Source organism: Thermoascus crustaceus (assembly GCF_041956765.1).
Source record: "Thermoascus crustaceus strain CBS 181.67 unplaced genomic scaffold VTN00scaffold_2, whole genome shotgun sequence".
Taxonomy (NCBI): Eukaryota; Fungi; Ascomycota; class Eurotiomycetes; order Eurotiales; family Thermoascaceae; genus Thermoascus; species Thermoascus crustaceus.
In genome coordinates, this window is record NW_027192528.1 from 4,262,674 (window position 1) to 4,275,380 (window position 12,707).

Sequence of the window (12,707 nt, forward strand, 5' to 3'; positions counted from 1 at the left end):
GACGGTAAGCAGTCGAGCAGCAAGCCCATGCAAAGCCTCCTTCGCAGTTCCTTTGTTCAGGGAACTTCAGAACGGAGTCTCCTCGAAACAGTAAATAAGTAGACCAAAAAAATGTGGCGTGCAGTTCAATTGAAAGAGCAGGGAGGTAAGTTGGCCCACACTGCACTGCACACAAGGGTGCACAGGAGCTCCCCCTCTTACTTATGCCTGCAGCTTGTCCCGCTCAAATCAAAGGTTGCAGCAGTTCCCCCCTTCAGTTATCCACACCCAAGTCCCCAACTGATCTCCCACAACGCTCCGTCCGGTCTCCGTGCGTCCAAATGATCCGTGCAACGGCCCCGACAAACCAGACCGGCGACCGGCCACACGGGACGTGTCACCCGGTAGCTTGCAGCTTTGACGGAGACGAAACTGACCACCTTAGGCGGTGTGGTTCAACGGTGGTTGGGTGGATGGATTCTGGGCGGAAATATGCAACTCGAGACTGACTGGTTGGCCGCGACAGCTGGAGCTGCTACTACTGCTCTGGTCCTCGCCACGTCGTCGCCACAATGCAATGCCCGCGTCCCGAGTCTCTCTTTGGCTCTTTTGCGACTGGCAAAGCACGAAAGAAAGGAAAGGAAAGGAAACCGTCTGCTCTGTCACAAATAAGACGGCGAATAATGATGACTGAAAGGTGAGGAGATGCTGCGCAGCAAGCCGGACGGATTGCGATCGGGATCAATTGTGTCTTCCATATCCTCGAGGTTATCTTTCAACCGAGAGCGATGGTCCATATCTCCGGCAGAGCGAACCCTGGGATGGTTGGCGGTCAGCTTCTCTGGGCCTCGTCCGGGGCGCCGCTAGAGCTCCACGCCGCCCGCGCCGGAGCCCGTTGACTTCAGCCCGACGTAACAGCCAGCCAGTCCATCCCTGGCGGCCCGAAGCTGTCGGTTCTTGGTGACTGCAGCGTCCTGTATACAGCACTGATCTTCTCTTCTTCTTTTTTTATCAGCCAATCGAAGACCTCCCCGCCGATGATGAGCTACTTATATAAAAGAGAAAGTGTAGCGGCAAAAGAGGACCCTTCTGGGGGCCAGTTCGCAATAGCTTCGAGAACTCAAGCACGATTGACACTTTACAGTGACAATCACACGGGATAACCTGGTACCTCCACTACGCTCTATTCTTACTGGAGACGGCTGGTACAACGTGCCTCATACGACGAAAGGGATAGGTCGAGCTCTTCAACCCTAGTAAATCTCGACCGAGTCTGTCAACTATCAATAGATGGATCAGCCCAGGTGCTGCAACATTTAGGTCCCAACATAAAATGACTTCGATTTAGATAAATCTTTTTATCTACTGTATACCTATGCAGAAGTTGTGCTGTGCGTTTCTCATAGACATTCCATCATGCCTTCTATATACAGAAAGAGACCCCACGTTTTTTTTATTTTGGGCAATGAATTATTTCTCTGCTTATTTCTCCGCACCTCTTTCTGTTTCCCCCTCTACTTCCTTGCCAGATTGTTGTGCAGCTTATGCTCCCTCATAGCCACACTGACCACCGCACCCAGCACACTGAGCACCAATAGCGTGATGAACGCGGCGCGAAGCGAGTCCATGTACGCATCCAACACCCCTTGCTGCCAGTCCGCAGGCAGTTTACGAATCTCATCCAGGCTGTCCCTGATCTTGGGGATCAGCTCGCGGGCCTCGTCCCGATCACCGAAGCGGGACCAGAGCTGCGACCGGAGCATGTTCTGGAAAACGGTCGATGCGAGTGTGATACCCATGGTGCTGCCCGTGCTGCGGAAGGCGTAGGACGCGGACGTGATGACGGCCTGGTGCTTGTGCTCGACGGCGGAGATGAGCGCGACAAGCGTCACGGTGAGCATCCCGCCGTAGCCTACGCCGAGGAAGAAGAAGTAGATAAAGGGCACCCAGGCAGGGGTCGAGATTGTCAGGGTGCAAATGAGGGCGGACGAGCCGACGAGGAAGAACATGCATATGTGGTTAAATACGAGATATTTGCCAGTGGCGCGCATTAGGATGCCAGAGCCCAGGGAGCCCAGAGCTGTGCCGACGGCCTGGGGGATCAGTCGCGCACCTGCAGCCGTCGTCGAGTAGCCCTGGATTTGGAAGTACAGCGGCAGGTACAGTAGCAGTCCGAAGACGGCCATGGTGCTGAACCAGTTCGTCAGACAGGCCGACCAAACCGTCCTGTCCAAGAGAAGACGCACTGGGATAACCGGCTCCGAGGCGACCTTGTCTTCGATGTAAACGAACACTCCCAATGACACGACCGAGAGCGGGAGAGTCGTGAGGACAAGGGGATGCGTCCACGGCACCTGGTTACCGCCCGCATTGAGACCAAGCAGCAGCAAGACGAGCGTAATGACCAGCGTCGTAGCCCCAAGAAAGTCAACTCTCTTGATTCTTGACTTGTCCGTCTCCTTGACAGGGATCTTGACCTTGAAGGTAACTAGGATGCATGAGATCACCAGGAATGGTATCTGGATGTAGAACGCCCATCTCCATCCCAGGGTGTCATTGATCCATCCTCCGAACACTCCACCCAGCCCGCTGCCCATTCCGTAGCAGATGTTCCCAATTCCCTGCCAGACACCCCGCCTGCGCAAGGGGACCAGGTCCGACGTGACAAAGGTCGAGATGGCGGTGAGGCCGCCGCCTCCCATGCCCGCGACCACGCGGCCGAGCACAATGGCCCATTCGCTCGTCGCGAGACCACAGATCAGATTTCCAATTGCAAACAATATGTTCGAAGCCAGCAGGCCCGCGCGACGGGAGAAGATGTCCGTCAGCCTGCCACTGAGAGGCTGGAAGGCGGCGTTGGAGATAAGGTAGGAGGTCGCGAGCCACGAGAGGAGCGATAACGAATTGAACGAGGATGAGATCGGAGCGGATAGTGTCGCAATGATCGTTGTATCTATACGAGTCAGTCCTCCATAGCTCCTAGGCACGGTACGTAGTGTTTATCAACAGCAAGGCGCTCTCGAGATAACCCGAAGCCAAACGGAGAGATAACGTACCCAATGCCGCCAGGAATACTCCCAGCCAGATACTCCCCAGAATCAAGATCAATTCCTTCGCATTCGGTTCCTTGGCGATAGGAACATCTGATCCTTCGACTTCCTGTGTAGACCCTGCCTCTCCGTTCTGAGCCTCGGCAGCACCTCCACCTTGACGGCCATCCCGCAGTAGCGGAGTCCGCTCCGTCGCGGGCGTACTGGCAACGATGCCGTTAGACTCGTCCGGAGGAGCCATCGTCTCTGAAGCTTCTTCGGATGAGGAATCCTGCCTCAGTCGTCTGCTGGCGTTCCTCGGTCCGTTGTATGTATGTACCTATACACATACAGACGAGGGAAGAAAGCTCAAGAGGCATGTCGCAAGAGCAATGGCGTGCTTGGTTTAGCGGGTGGGGTTAAGCCCGTCAATCAAGTCGGTAAAGATCCACAGCGATGGAGTCAACGGAGGATTATTTATCAGGGCGACCCGGTTGGAGCCCGGACCCCGAAAAAGATCTCGGAGAACTTACATAGTAGGCGCCAATCATGGTGACTGTCATTCAATCAGACTAAATGAATACCCGGTCTGGCCGCCGAGCTTCTCAGACTGGGCGACGGCATCATACAAAGCACGCATTCCTGTTAGTGCACGATCCTTTTTGCGCACCGTGCTATATACTGTCCATTGAGCTGGACCTTCAGTTCAGTGTCCATACCCTACAGTAGGCAACTTACGGAGAAGACACGCCTTCTCAAGTGGCAGAATGGGCCATTGACGCGATTCTCAGCAATCCCTAAAACAATACGCTACTCCATAAAACCAGGGGAATTTTTGCTTGCTTGAGTGTGGCTTCATATGTTGGCGTACTCACACGCCTTTCAAAGCAGATTAAGTGTTCTACGTGTCAATCGTATCTTTTTTTTTTTTTTTTGGAATTATCGAGATTTACTAAAGTATCTGGCTTTCACAGAATACCACGCCCCGGGAACTTGGTTTATTAGTAATTAGACTCAATATAAACCTCAATAATCAACTGGTTAGTTCAAACTACTGATATAATTTGGTTATTATACCCTTAGTCCGAATCCTTGTTGCTAACTAGTAGTTCTATGTCATCACGAATCCTTGGACACTTCATCTTGTTTTCTTTTGAGATTTCGGCTAAAGATCATCGCATTCATCAAGGGACGATATCAGTTCATAGGATTTTATTATGAACAACATATTAAGTTCTCATGGGCTGTTAGCTCAGTTGGTAGAGCGCGCGCTTCGCATACATGAATATGCGCGAGGTCAGGGGTTCGACTCCCCTATAGTCCATTTCTTTTTTCGCCTTACCCTTTTTGTTCTTGCTTATACTGGCTCGATATGAAGCAAAAGTAGACCTTGATTTCCCAAGGGCTGTTAGCTCAGTTGGTAGAGCGTTCGCTTTGCATACCTAACATAAATGCGAAAGGTCAGGGGTTCGACTCCCCTATAGTCCAATTTTTTTGCCGAATCTTAAGACGCTTTTTTATTGTTGGTTTCACAGTGAATGTGTATATATATGTTGCGAAGCAGGGAAAGTTATGCTCATATAGGTGCTCTACTTGCGGTGACAAGACAGTATATTACTGTAGGTTGCGAACCTAGCATCCTCGCGTATTGCGTATGGATGTCTCTCTACTTTTTGTCTAGCTACATAACACATGGCAGTTATCTATTGTGTGATCACGTGGTGCGCTGATCACATTAGCTTAGTATGCATACTTCGCATCCTCACTGCGCTCGGATGCTTGTAGCTGTCGCGGTTCTCAACAATATATATATATTTTTTGCTCGGCTCACATAATTTCCTCAGTGACTTGGTTTGTCCAGGGAAACGGTGTCCTTTTTTCGCCTGTGAATGTAAATGTAACCACACAGGTAGTCAGTTAAGCACCAATTCGAATCCAACAGCCTTGGTTTTATTGTCGCGGAATACAGACTGTGCGTATATATGACCAGGGTGTCCTAGCTATTTGGCTATCAGGAAGCAAGAGAAAAATGCTTAACCAGAAATGAATGCCTGAAACGAGAAAATGAATATAGGACTCGCAGCTCGCTCCACAAGTGGAGGAGCGGCAAGGTGTAACGGCGGACCTAAGACTTCTTAGGCGGAGGCTCGTTGGGTTTATCTTGAAGACAGAAAGCAAGGGAAAAAGATAGATGAATAGGCCGTTACTAGCAATGTTACTATCTGGATTGCTATTGGAGTTGACCACGGGGTCCTAATCCCCATGGTTAAGGAGCGTCTTATATACATGCTGAGTTCTGCCCGGAAATACCTATCCGGTGGATCATGACTATAGATGGATCAAAGGTCAGATTGGATCCAGAATCCAGATGGATCAAAGGTCCAGATGGATCATTTTGATCCATCGTCACGTGATAGGATCCCCCCCTCCTCGTCTGTCCTGCTCGTGGTCTCTAGGCTATGCCGTAACACAAGGGAGATTCCTCCCTCAGGGAATCATACTGGTCTTGCACATCCGTGTGTTGATGGCAGGGGTCATGACCACTAGCAAAAAGCAAATTGGACATCAATTGAGGCATAAAATAGACAAAATGGTGATGGACAAGCTGTGGACTGAGCGCAAGACTTTGAACATTCCACCACTGGATTACATGCCCGTTTCTCTGCTATTAGTCGGAGAGCCAAACTTGAAGAATTATATAATGGAAGAAGGAAACCCTCAGTCTCTTTCCAACCCAAACATGAACGATGCGGATGTCACCAGGAATCATGAGACATCGATTCGAAGACCATGCAAAGTAAAGGAGACAAGTGTTATGAACCAACGGGGTTAAGCGCTGTCCAACACAGCCTTGCATGACAAGGCGATAGTTACCCCGCAAGAAAGGAGATAAGGATACCACAGGTCACGTGATATTATGACTAAGGGGATGGTATAACTAAGTTAGTTAGTTACACCAAAATGGTATACAGTATATCATCGGGTATACGAGAGACCACATGGTATACGGGTACCATAGTGGGGGGCGAATATACCATGGAGGATTAGGTTATATAAGGACGCTCATTACCACCATGTAGATAGCTTTAGTTCTCCGTGCTCAATAACACATTGTTACTTGGTTATACACTGGCAGGTCAACAGGCTAACCTACTATTGAGTATACGTACTCAATAGGCGCTCTACTTCACCTTAGTCGCGTTGTCTCTATCAGTTGACATTACCTTATTGTGTTTGACCTACGAAGCCCAAGCCTCCCTACCTTAGACCAAGCCACCGTTGCGACTCCGGACCGAAGGAGTGCGTAACAATAAGACCGCACATCTCCAACTTGCAACCATGTCTGTAAGGTGGTGCAGTACAAGACAAGATGCCTGCCTGATCCTCACATCACCTAAAGTTGATTTTTTTTCTTCTCCTGTCTATGCTTCAAATTTTCTTTTACTACCGTGTATCCATTGGACATCTTTGCATTTAGATAGCTTAGAGCGTTGTCACCAATAGCATATTCTGCCGCTTTTTGCTGACGAGTATGCATCTATTAAGGTGCTGCTGTTACAGCACAGCCTAGAGATTACCGACAAGGCTGGCGAGGGGGAGGTCCAGTCACATGACCATACTAGATCATCTACGATCCATCCTCACGATCCATAGTCATGATCCAGCGGATAGGTATTTCCGGACAGAACTCACCATGTATAAGACGCTCCTTAACCATGGGGATTAGGACCCCGTGGTCAACTCAAATAGCAATCAGGATAGCAACATTGCTAGTAACTACGGCCTACTTATTTATCTTTTCCCCTTGTCTTCTGTCTTCAAGATAAACCCAACGAGCCCCAGCCTAGAAGTCTTAGGCCTGCCGTTACAGCTGCACAATCTATTTTGTCATAATTTGCTACCAAGGCTAAGACTGAAAATGCACTTACTGAAGAAGAAATAAAAAAGCATCCTTTCTAATACAAATATCTTTTTTCTTTTCCTCGATATTACCGATGTTCCGCTTGCATCTGACCGCATCCAAGCAACGGCAACAATACACCACCAAAAGTCTGGCGGAGGGAAGGAAAAAGAACAGCTGTGGACTTGGGTCCATTTTCTATCAAGAAGAAGGATCATGAGCAAAAAAAGGATGGACTATAGGGGAGTCGAACCCCTGACCTCGCGCATATTCAAGATGCGAAGCGCGCGCTCTACCAACTGAGCTAACAGCCCATGTTCACGTGTAGCAAAGTCCCAGTCGTCTCTAAGTAAAGCAAAATTTTATGATCCCAAGCCACAATATTTAAATAGAGAGCCTCAACCAATCATCATTCTTTGATTATAGCCATTAATTACTTTGACCTTTAATCTAACACATATTGATGAGGACCCGAGCACAAAAACTGCAATCTAACACCAAACAACCCGAGGCAAACGAGAGAAAGTGGGAGAGTCGCCTAATAGCTCAGGTACCGTAGAACAACTTCGAATTGAGACAACTGCACATAGACCTGTGCCTTTCCGGTATCCTGGCTACAAATACTCTTGTATCCATTCAGGGTTTGTCTTTTGTCATCATTCTTCAGTGGTGTGCCTCGTTGCTTTCCGATGGCCGTCGCGAGGTGGTATGACCCCGGAAGCCGTTTCGTACTACTGCTATCCAACCATCACCCAACAATCCACATCTTGTGACTCCTGTCATCTCTGGTTCCGACTTTCCCCTCACTACATGACGTGACAGTGATTCTGAGGAACAGTAGGCTTCTGTCTCTGATGCCTTTCAATGCATGACAGGTACCTAGAATACTAGGGTAGTACTGTATTCATAAATGCCGGGCTCCGTTCCGGCAGCGGGTAAACGTTCCACAGGTCAGACCAGACAGACAGGACAGGCTTCCTCAACTTCATATAGGATTGCTGATCACCCCCAATCGCAAGATTAAAGCAACCGGCAGAATTGAACAAAGCCTTAAATGAATAGCCTATCTCCCACTGACTGATCATAAACTCTCAGTCTGACTATATTTATCAGAAAGACATCAAAATCGAATACTACTCTCCATCAACTTCTTAGTCCTGTACAACCATCAATAATGCCGCTCTTCTCCACAACTCCGCATTCTCATCCCTACGCTCCTCGACGGAATCCATATCCAGCCCACCTTGCCGCGGCCCAGGCATCCAAAGTAGGCCGCATTGGACGGTGGTATATCTGTCCTGTTCCATTTTCCTCCCCCATCTACTTGCAGTTGCAATTCAATTTAATCTAACCGCTTCTTCCTTGAACAATAGGTACTTACCAGCAATGGTGCTCGTTTGCTTGGGTTAGCTAACCCCCTCTTCCGGTTAGCAACTACCTAGTATTGTACATACGTCATCACCACACCTACGTCGAACCTAACCAGGGCGTCAATTAGGCTTCGGCATATCAAACCACCTCGATAAGCAGAAACGAGTGCAGGAACTCATGCGCGAGATGGAAGAGGAGCAAAACAGGATGCAGCAGACCGCGGCTCTGATGGATGCGTTCGGTGACAGGTCGAGCCTGGACAATGTCCAACGGGCGATGGAGATCTATGAGGTGCAGTAGACTTCAATTCAATTTAACTAATCGTGCTGTTGCGGCCGCGCGAGAAGTCTTGTGGGCTGAAACTGACGTGGGGTTGTAGGGGAAGAAAGATGGATGAATGAATAAATGAACGAAACGGATGCGTTTTATTTGCGGGTATGTCGGCGGAATTTTGCTTAAGATTTAATGGGCGTTTTATTAGCATGCGAACCTTGTTATGGCTAGATTTACAGTTCAGGGGACGTATCGGGGTTTGCAGATATCTGTTCAAGCTGTCTACTTACCTACTCCACTGCCTTTTTCTATCTGTATGCTGAATTTTCCGTATAACTCGAATTCAGGCGTAGGCTGTCACGAATCGGGAGAATGATGAATGGTAATGAATTGTCCGAAATTCCGGATCATAAGATAGACTCGAATTTGAATTGGAGGCGACATTGAATTATAACAATTATGCAGACTCGCTCCCTTAAGTGCAGTAATCATGGCAGTTATGTAGTAGCCCCAGAGACCTGACCCGCCCGTATGTACAGGGGCATATACCTAGGTATATACAATTAAACGTCAGTTCCAGCAGGGACAACCGAATGCGAACCCCCAAAATATCTCCGTAGCTTTACGGCGACCACCCCAGAAAATGGGAGGATGCTTAAGCTTGACCTCGAGGGTATGCCATCTTAGACGCAACAGACGGCATACTGCATCTGTGTATGTGCGATATATCCCTTTCCTTGTTGATCAATGCTCACTTCGTCTGTGAATATCTAATTAATTATCATCTCTCTGCCAAAGTTCGTAGCGACCTCCTCTTTTCTGTCCTATTGCCGTTAGCGAGCCCTCGCAGCACTGACCTCAGTGGGCTTAGATACCTCGCTTCCCCGTCCTTCTAGAATGGATAATAATAGAAGCATGCACGTCACGCTATTACCATTTTCAGACGTCCAAGCTGCCATCGGCAAAGCAAGGGAGGAGTGGAAGGAGACCACGGACTTCAACACCGCGCACCACAGCGAGGAAGAGATAGATGCGGTTATCCCGACAGGGAAAGAAGATTTCCCGTTCCGCCATGTGATGTCTTCTTTCTTCCCTACCCGATTCGGGCATTGGGTTCCATTAATAGCTGCCAGTCAAGGCGCGTCGTGTTGGCATGTCTTTGAGATACCGCGCTATCTGGCGCAGGAGCTTGCGGGTTTATATGCGGTGTAGTGTTCGGGTAGGGAGACTGACAGGGATACTCTTGAAGAGCTGAAGTCCATGTTCCCCAGGACTACGACCGCTGGACTTCCTACAGAGAAAGTGTTTCACGGAGGCAAGTGGTTTTTAAGGGTTGACTACTGCAGCGCGCGAAGGACAGTGACGTGGGCCACTCCATTGTGGAGACCCTCGACGATGTCATTAGCCGCTTGTACACGTCGATGAGAGCAGTCCGCGGTCTTGGTGATATCCTTGAGGAGAGCGCCGCAGAGAAGCCCAGGTCGTTCCTGATGCCATTCAATGCGGCCATGGGTCCCGCGCGGGAGTGTCGTGTGTTTTGTCCGCCAGGGAAAGGGAGGATATCCGCAATTTCACAGTATCGATGGACTGAGCCCTTTCGTTTTCAAAGCACGGACAATGCCAATGACGAGGCCCTGGTGATCTACGAAGGAGCTCGTGCCATTTATGACCGGATCATGGAGAGTGCAGAGAAGATGCAGGACAGTTCAATACGTGGAAAAATGAAGGAGGAGGGATTCACATTTGACGTGTTAAGGACGCCGTCAGGGGAGGTGCAGTTTGTGGAGATCAATCCCTTTGGCGCAATGAGTGGCTGTGGAAGCTGTCTCTTCAATTGGATCCGGGATGCCAAGCTACTCTACGGCATGGAGCAACAAGTGCGACTCCAGTTTGCAGTTTGAAACACAGCACGCCAAGACGACTTCTCTTCAAGTTTCAAGTCGGTTTCGAGACTCGATTTGTCGGTCATTTCGTACTCCTAGAAGATAGAACATTAAATATTATCCGTGCAATCAGAACAATTGCCTTGTGACCGTTTTCTCAGTGCAAAGGGGGTCAAGTCAGTGTTTTCAAATCTAGGTTTATATAGTGCGGAATGCAGCACTGCCACCACATTTTTTCACGCTTGGTCGCAAGCACCATGCGGCACATGAAGTGGCCTATCATTATGCAGGGTTCTTTAGTCACTGTCCAAGAATCCAAGTGCGCCCACAGCCGTTGTGTTTAGTTTGTCCAGTCAAAGCAAATTTTCCATTTGTAAGCTTCCAATAGTCGCTCGGCTGCAGGAAATCGCAATATATGCCTGTCTAGAATTGTCCCACTAGGATCGACGATGTTACGACCTACCATTTACCACGCTTGGCCGCAGCAACCAGAGGATGGACCCTCGTGAGATGAGACTGGGACCGAAGCAGACCCGGACGTCCGATCTGAAGCAGAATGCACGAGCCGGCGTACGGAGGATTTAATTTAAACTGAGGGATGTAAACAAATGCGGTCCGTTAAAGCGGGTACTCTGTGGGGACTGTCATGACCCTCATGGAGGAAGCCGGAGGGCGTCGATGACTCGATGGACGCAGAGCAACGCACTGCAGCACGAACCGTCGAACGTCAACCGATAAGGCGTGCAGCAAAAAGGAGAGGATCAGGGGCCGTGCCGCCCATCACGTGTGGCGTGGACTTCCCGCAGCTCCATCGCGGATAAGTATCGCATCGCCAGCCTTCCTCTGTTTTGTTAATTTCTTACCTTTCTGTTTTGCTGGTTGTCGTTGCTTCCTGTCTTCGCTGGTACTGGCGACTGATTTACTCGTTCGAACGGGCGCAGCCCTCTGAGCTTGGTTCTCCCAAGATCACCTCCGCACTACTCCCGCGTCCATAACACCGCGTCTCAGTCCTGTCCGTCCGTGCTCTCAGACTATCTCACGTATTTCGTACAAAATGCCTGGCGTTCGTACGTGGTCTCCCGTATTTATTATGACCCTGCATTTTTTTCGGACTTTTGCCGAGTTTTACATGCCATGTGCTGACGGAATCGTGTGTCCCAGCCCCCGATGCGCTCGAGCAGCTGAAGAAAGGCTTCAAGGCCATTTTCTGCCGTAGAAGGAAGAAGGCATCTAAGTCCAAGAAGACGGAGGCCCCGGCCGCTGCCCCAGCCGCTGACAAGTCGGCCGAGAACAAGCCTGCTGAGACCAAGCCCGCCGAGGACAAGCCTGCTGAGACCAAGCCCGCGGAGAGCAAGCCTGAGGAGACCAAGCCCGCTGAGGGCCAGCCGGCCGATAAGCCAGCAGAGACTGCTGCACCGGTTACTGAAACCAAACCTGCAGAGCCAGCCTCTCAAGAGGCTGCAAAGACCGAAGCTGGTAAGCATACTTCATGATGTCCGAGCTTCTATAATGTCATATTGCTTTGAATACTGATGAAGTTTTGGATACAGCACCCGCTGCTTCAACAGATAAGCCAGCTGAGGAGTCGAAACCGGCTGAGCAGAAGCCTGAGGAGCCCAAGCCCGCTGAACAAAAGCCTGCGGAGCCTGCTGCTGCTCCCGCTGCTGAGCCAGCAAAGGAGACCCCCGCCCCTGCTGAGCCAGCTAAGGGTCAGTATCTGCCCCGGATCCCCTTGCAGAGATTGCATGCTCACCAACTTACAGAAGAGCCTGCTAAATAAACCCACTCCTTGAATTTTCATTCGCATCTGCATAGTCGATCGTTTCTGCATAATGGATCCGAATAATGAAGACTGTGAAGCAGAACCAGTCTCGTCCTGTACTAACCGAATTTCCTTCTTGGGACTCATGTCGCTAATCCCGCTCTCTTTGTGATTTCTTTCTAACGTTTCATACCCCAATTGTTGGTGTCCTGTATGCATAATTGCTGAGGATGTTCTCATTGTTCAACCTCTCATAATACCCCTGTTTAGTTCGAGAGGTATTAGTGTGCATCGAGAATCAGAATCTATGAGCTGAGCTAGCGTTGAATGAAATTTTCCAATTTGATGAGGCAAAATTTCGATTCTGGACAAACGGAGAGCAAATATGAGACATGGGGTGATTCCAAAAGAAAAAAAAGGAGTTGATAAACGGAACAGAGTCAGAATGAGGATATCCCTTATTGAAACTCCGTCTGAGAAATACATACTAACTGAGTGGACCATGCATA

General features: G+C 49.5%; 4 protein-coding genes and 3 non-coding genes across 7 annotated transcripts; 5 read left to right on the forward strand and 2 right to left on the reverse strand.

Moving 5' to 3' along the window:
* Nucleotides 1–1,493: 1,493 nt before the first annotated feature.
* Nucleotides 1,494–3,270, reverse strand: VTN00DRAFT_5028 (uncharacterized protein; the record flags this gene model as incomplete). The annotated part of the gene is made up of 2 exons (XM_069431516.1): nt 1,494–2,932; nt 3,036–3,270. 2 exons carry the CDS (start codon nt 3,268–3,270, stop codon nt 1,494–1,496), a joined length of 1,674 nt encoding a protein of 557 aa, XP_069290543.1.
* Nucleotides 3,271–4,249: 979 nt separating this feature from the next.
* On the forward strand, nt 4,250–4,332 carry VTN00DRAFT_t67. The gene has a single exon. It is a non-coding gene; the product is annotated as a tRNA-Ala (tRNA).
* A 78-nt stretch (nt 4,333–4,410) lies between these two features.
* Nucleotides 4,411–4,496, forward strand: VTN00DRAFT_t68. Its single transcript has one exon. It is a non-coding gene; the product is annotated as a tRNA-Ala (tRNA).
* Nucleotides 4,497–7,141: 2,645 nt separating this feature from the next.
* Nucleotides 7,142–7,223, reverse strand: VTN00DRAFT_t70. Its single transcript has one exon. It is a non-coding gene; the product is annotated as a tRNA-Ala (tRNA).
* Nucleotides 7,224–8,083: 860 nt separating this feature from the next.
* Nucleotides 8,084–8,677, forward strand: VTN00DRAFT_5029 (uncharacterized protein; the record flags this gene model as incomplete). Its single annotated transcript, XM_069431517.1, has 4 exons — nt 8,084–8,196; nt 8,283–8,314; nt 8,408–8,571; nt 8,660–8,677. 4 exons carry the CDS (start codon nt 8,084–8,086, stop codon nt 8,675–8,677), a joined length of 327 nt encoding a protein of 108 aa, XP_069290544.1.
* Nucleotides 8,678–9,450: 773 nt separating this feature from the next.
* Nucleotides 9,451–10,454, forward strand: VTN00DRAFT_5030 (uncharacterized protein; the record flags this gene model as incomplete). Its single annotated transcript, XM_069431519.1, has 2 exons — nt 9,451–9,759; nt 9,900–10,454. 2 exons carry the CDS (start codon nt 9,451–9,453, stop codon nt 10,452–10,454), a joined length of 864 nt encoding a protein of 287 aa, XP_069290545.1.
* Nucleotides 10,455–11,490: 1,036 nt separating this feature from the next.
* VTN00DRAFT_5031 (uncharacterized protein) lies at nt 11,491–12,216 on the forward strand (the record flags this gene model as incomplete). The annotated part of the gene is made up of 4 exons (XM_069431520.1): nt 11,491–11,503; nt 11,598–11,912; nt 11,987–12,145; nt 12,200–12,216. 4 exons carry the CDS (start codon nt 11,491–11,493, stop codon nt 12,214–12,216), a joined length of 504 nt encoding a protein of 167 aa, XP_069290546.1.
* Nucleotides 12,217–12,707: the final 491 nt, after the last annotated feature.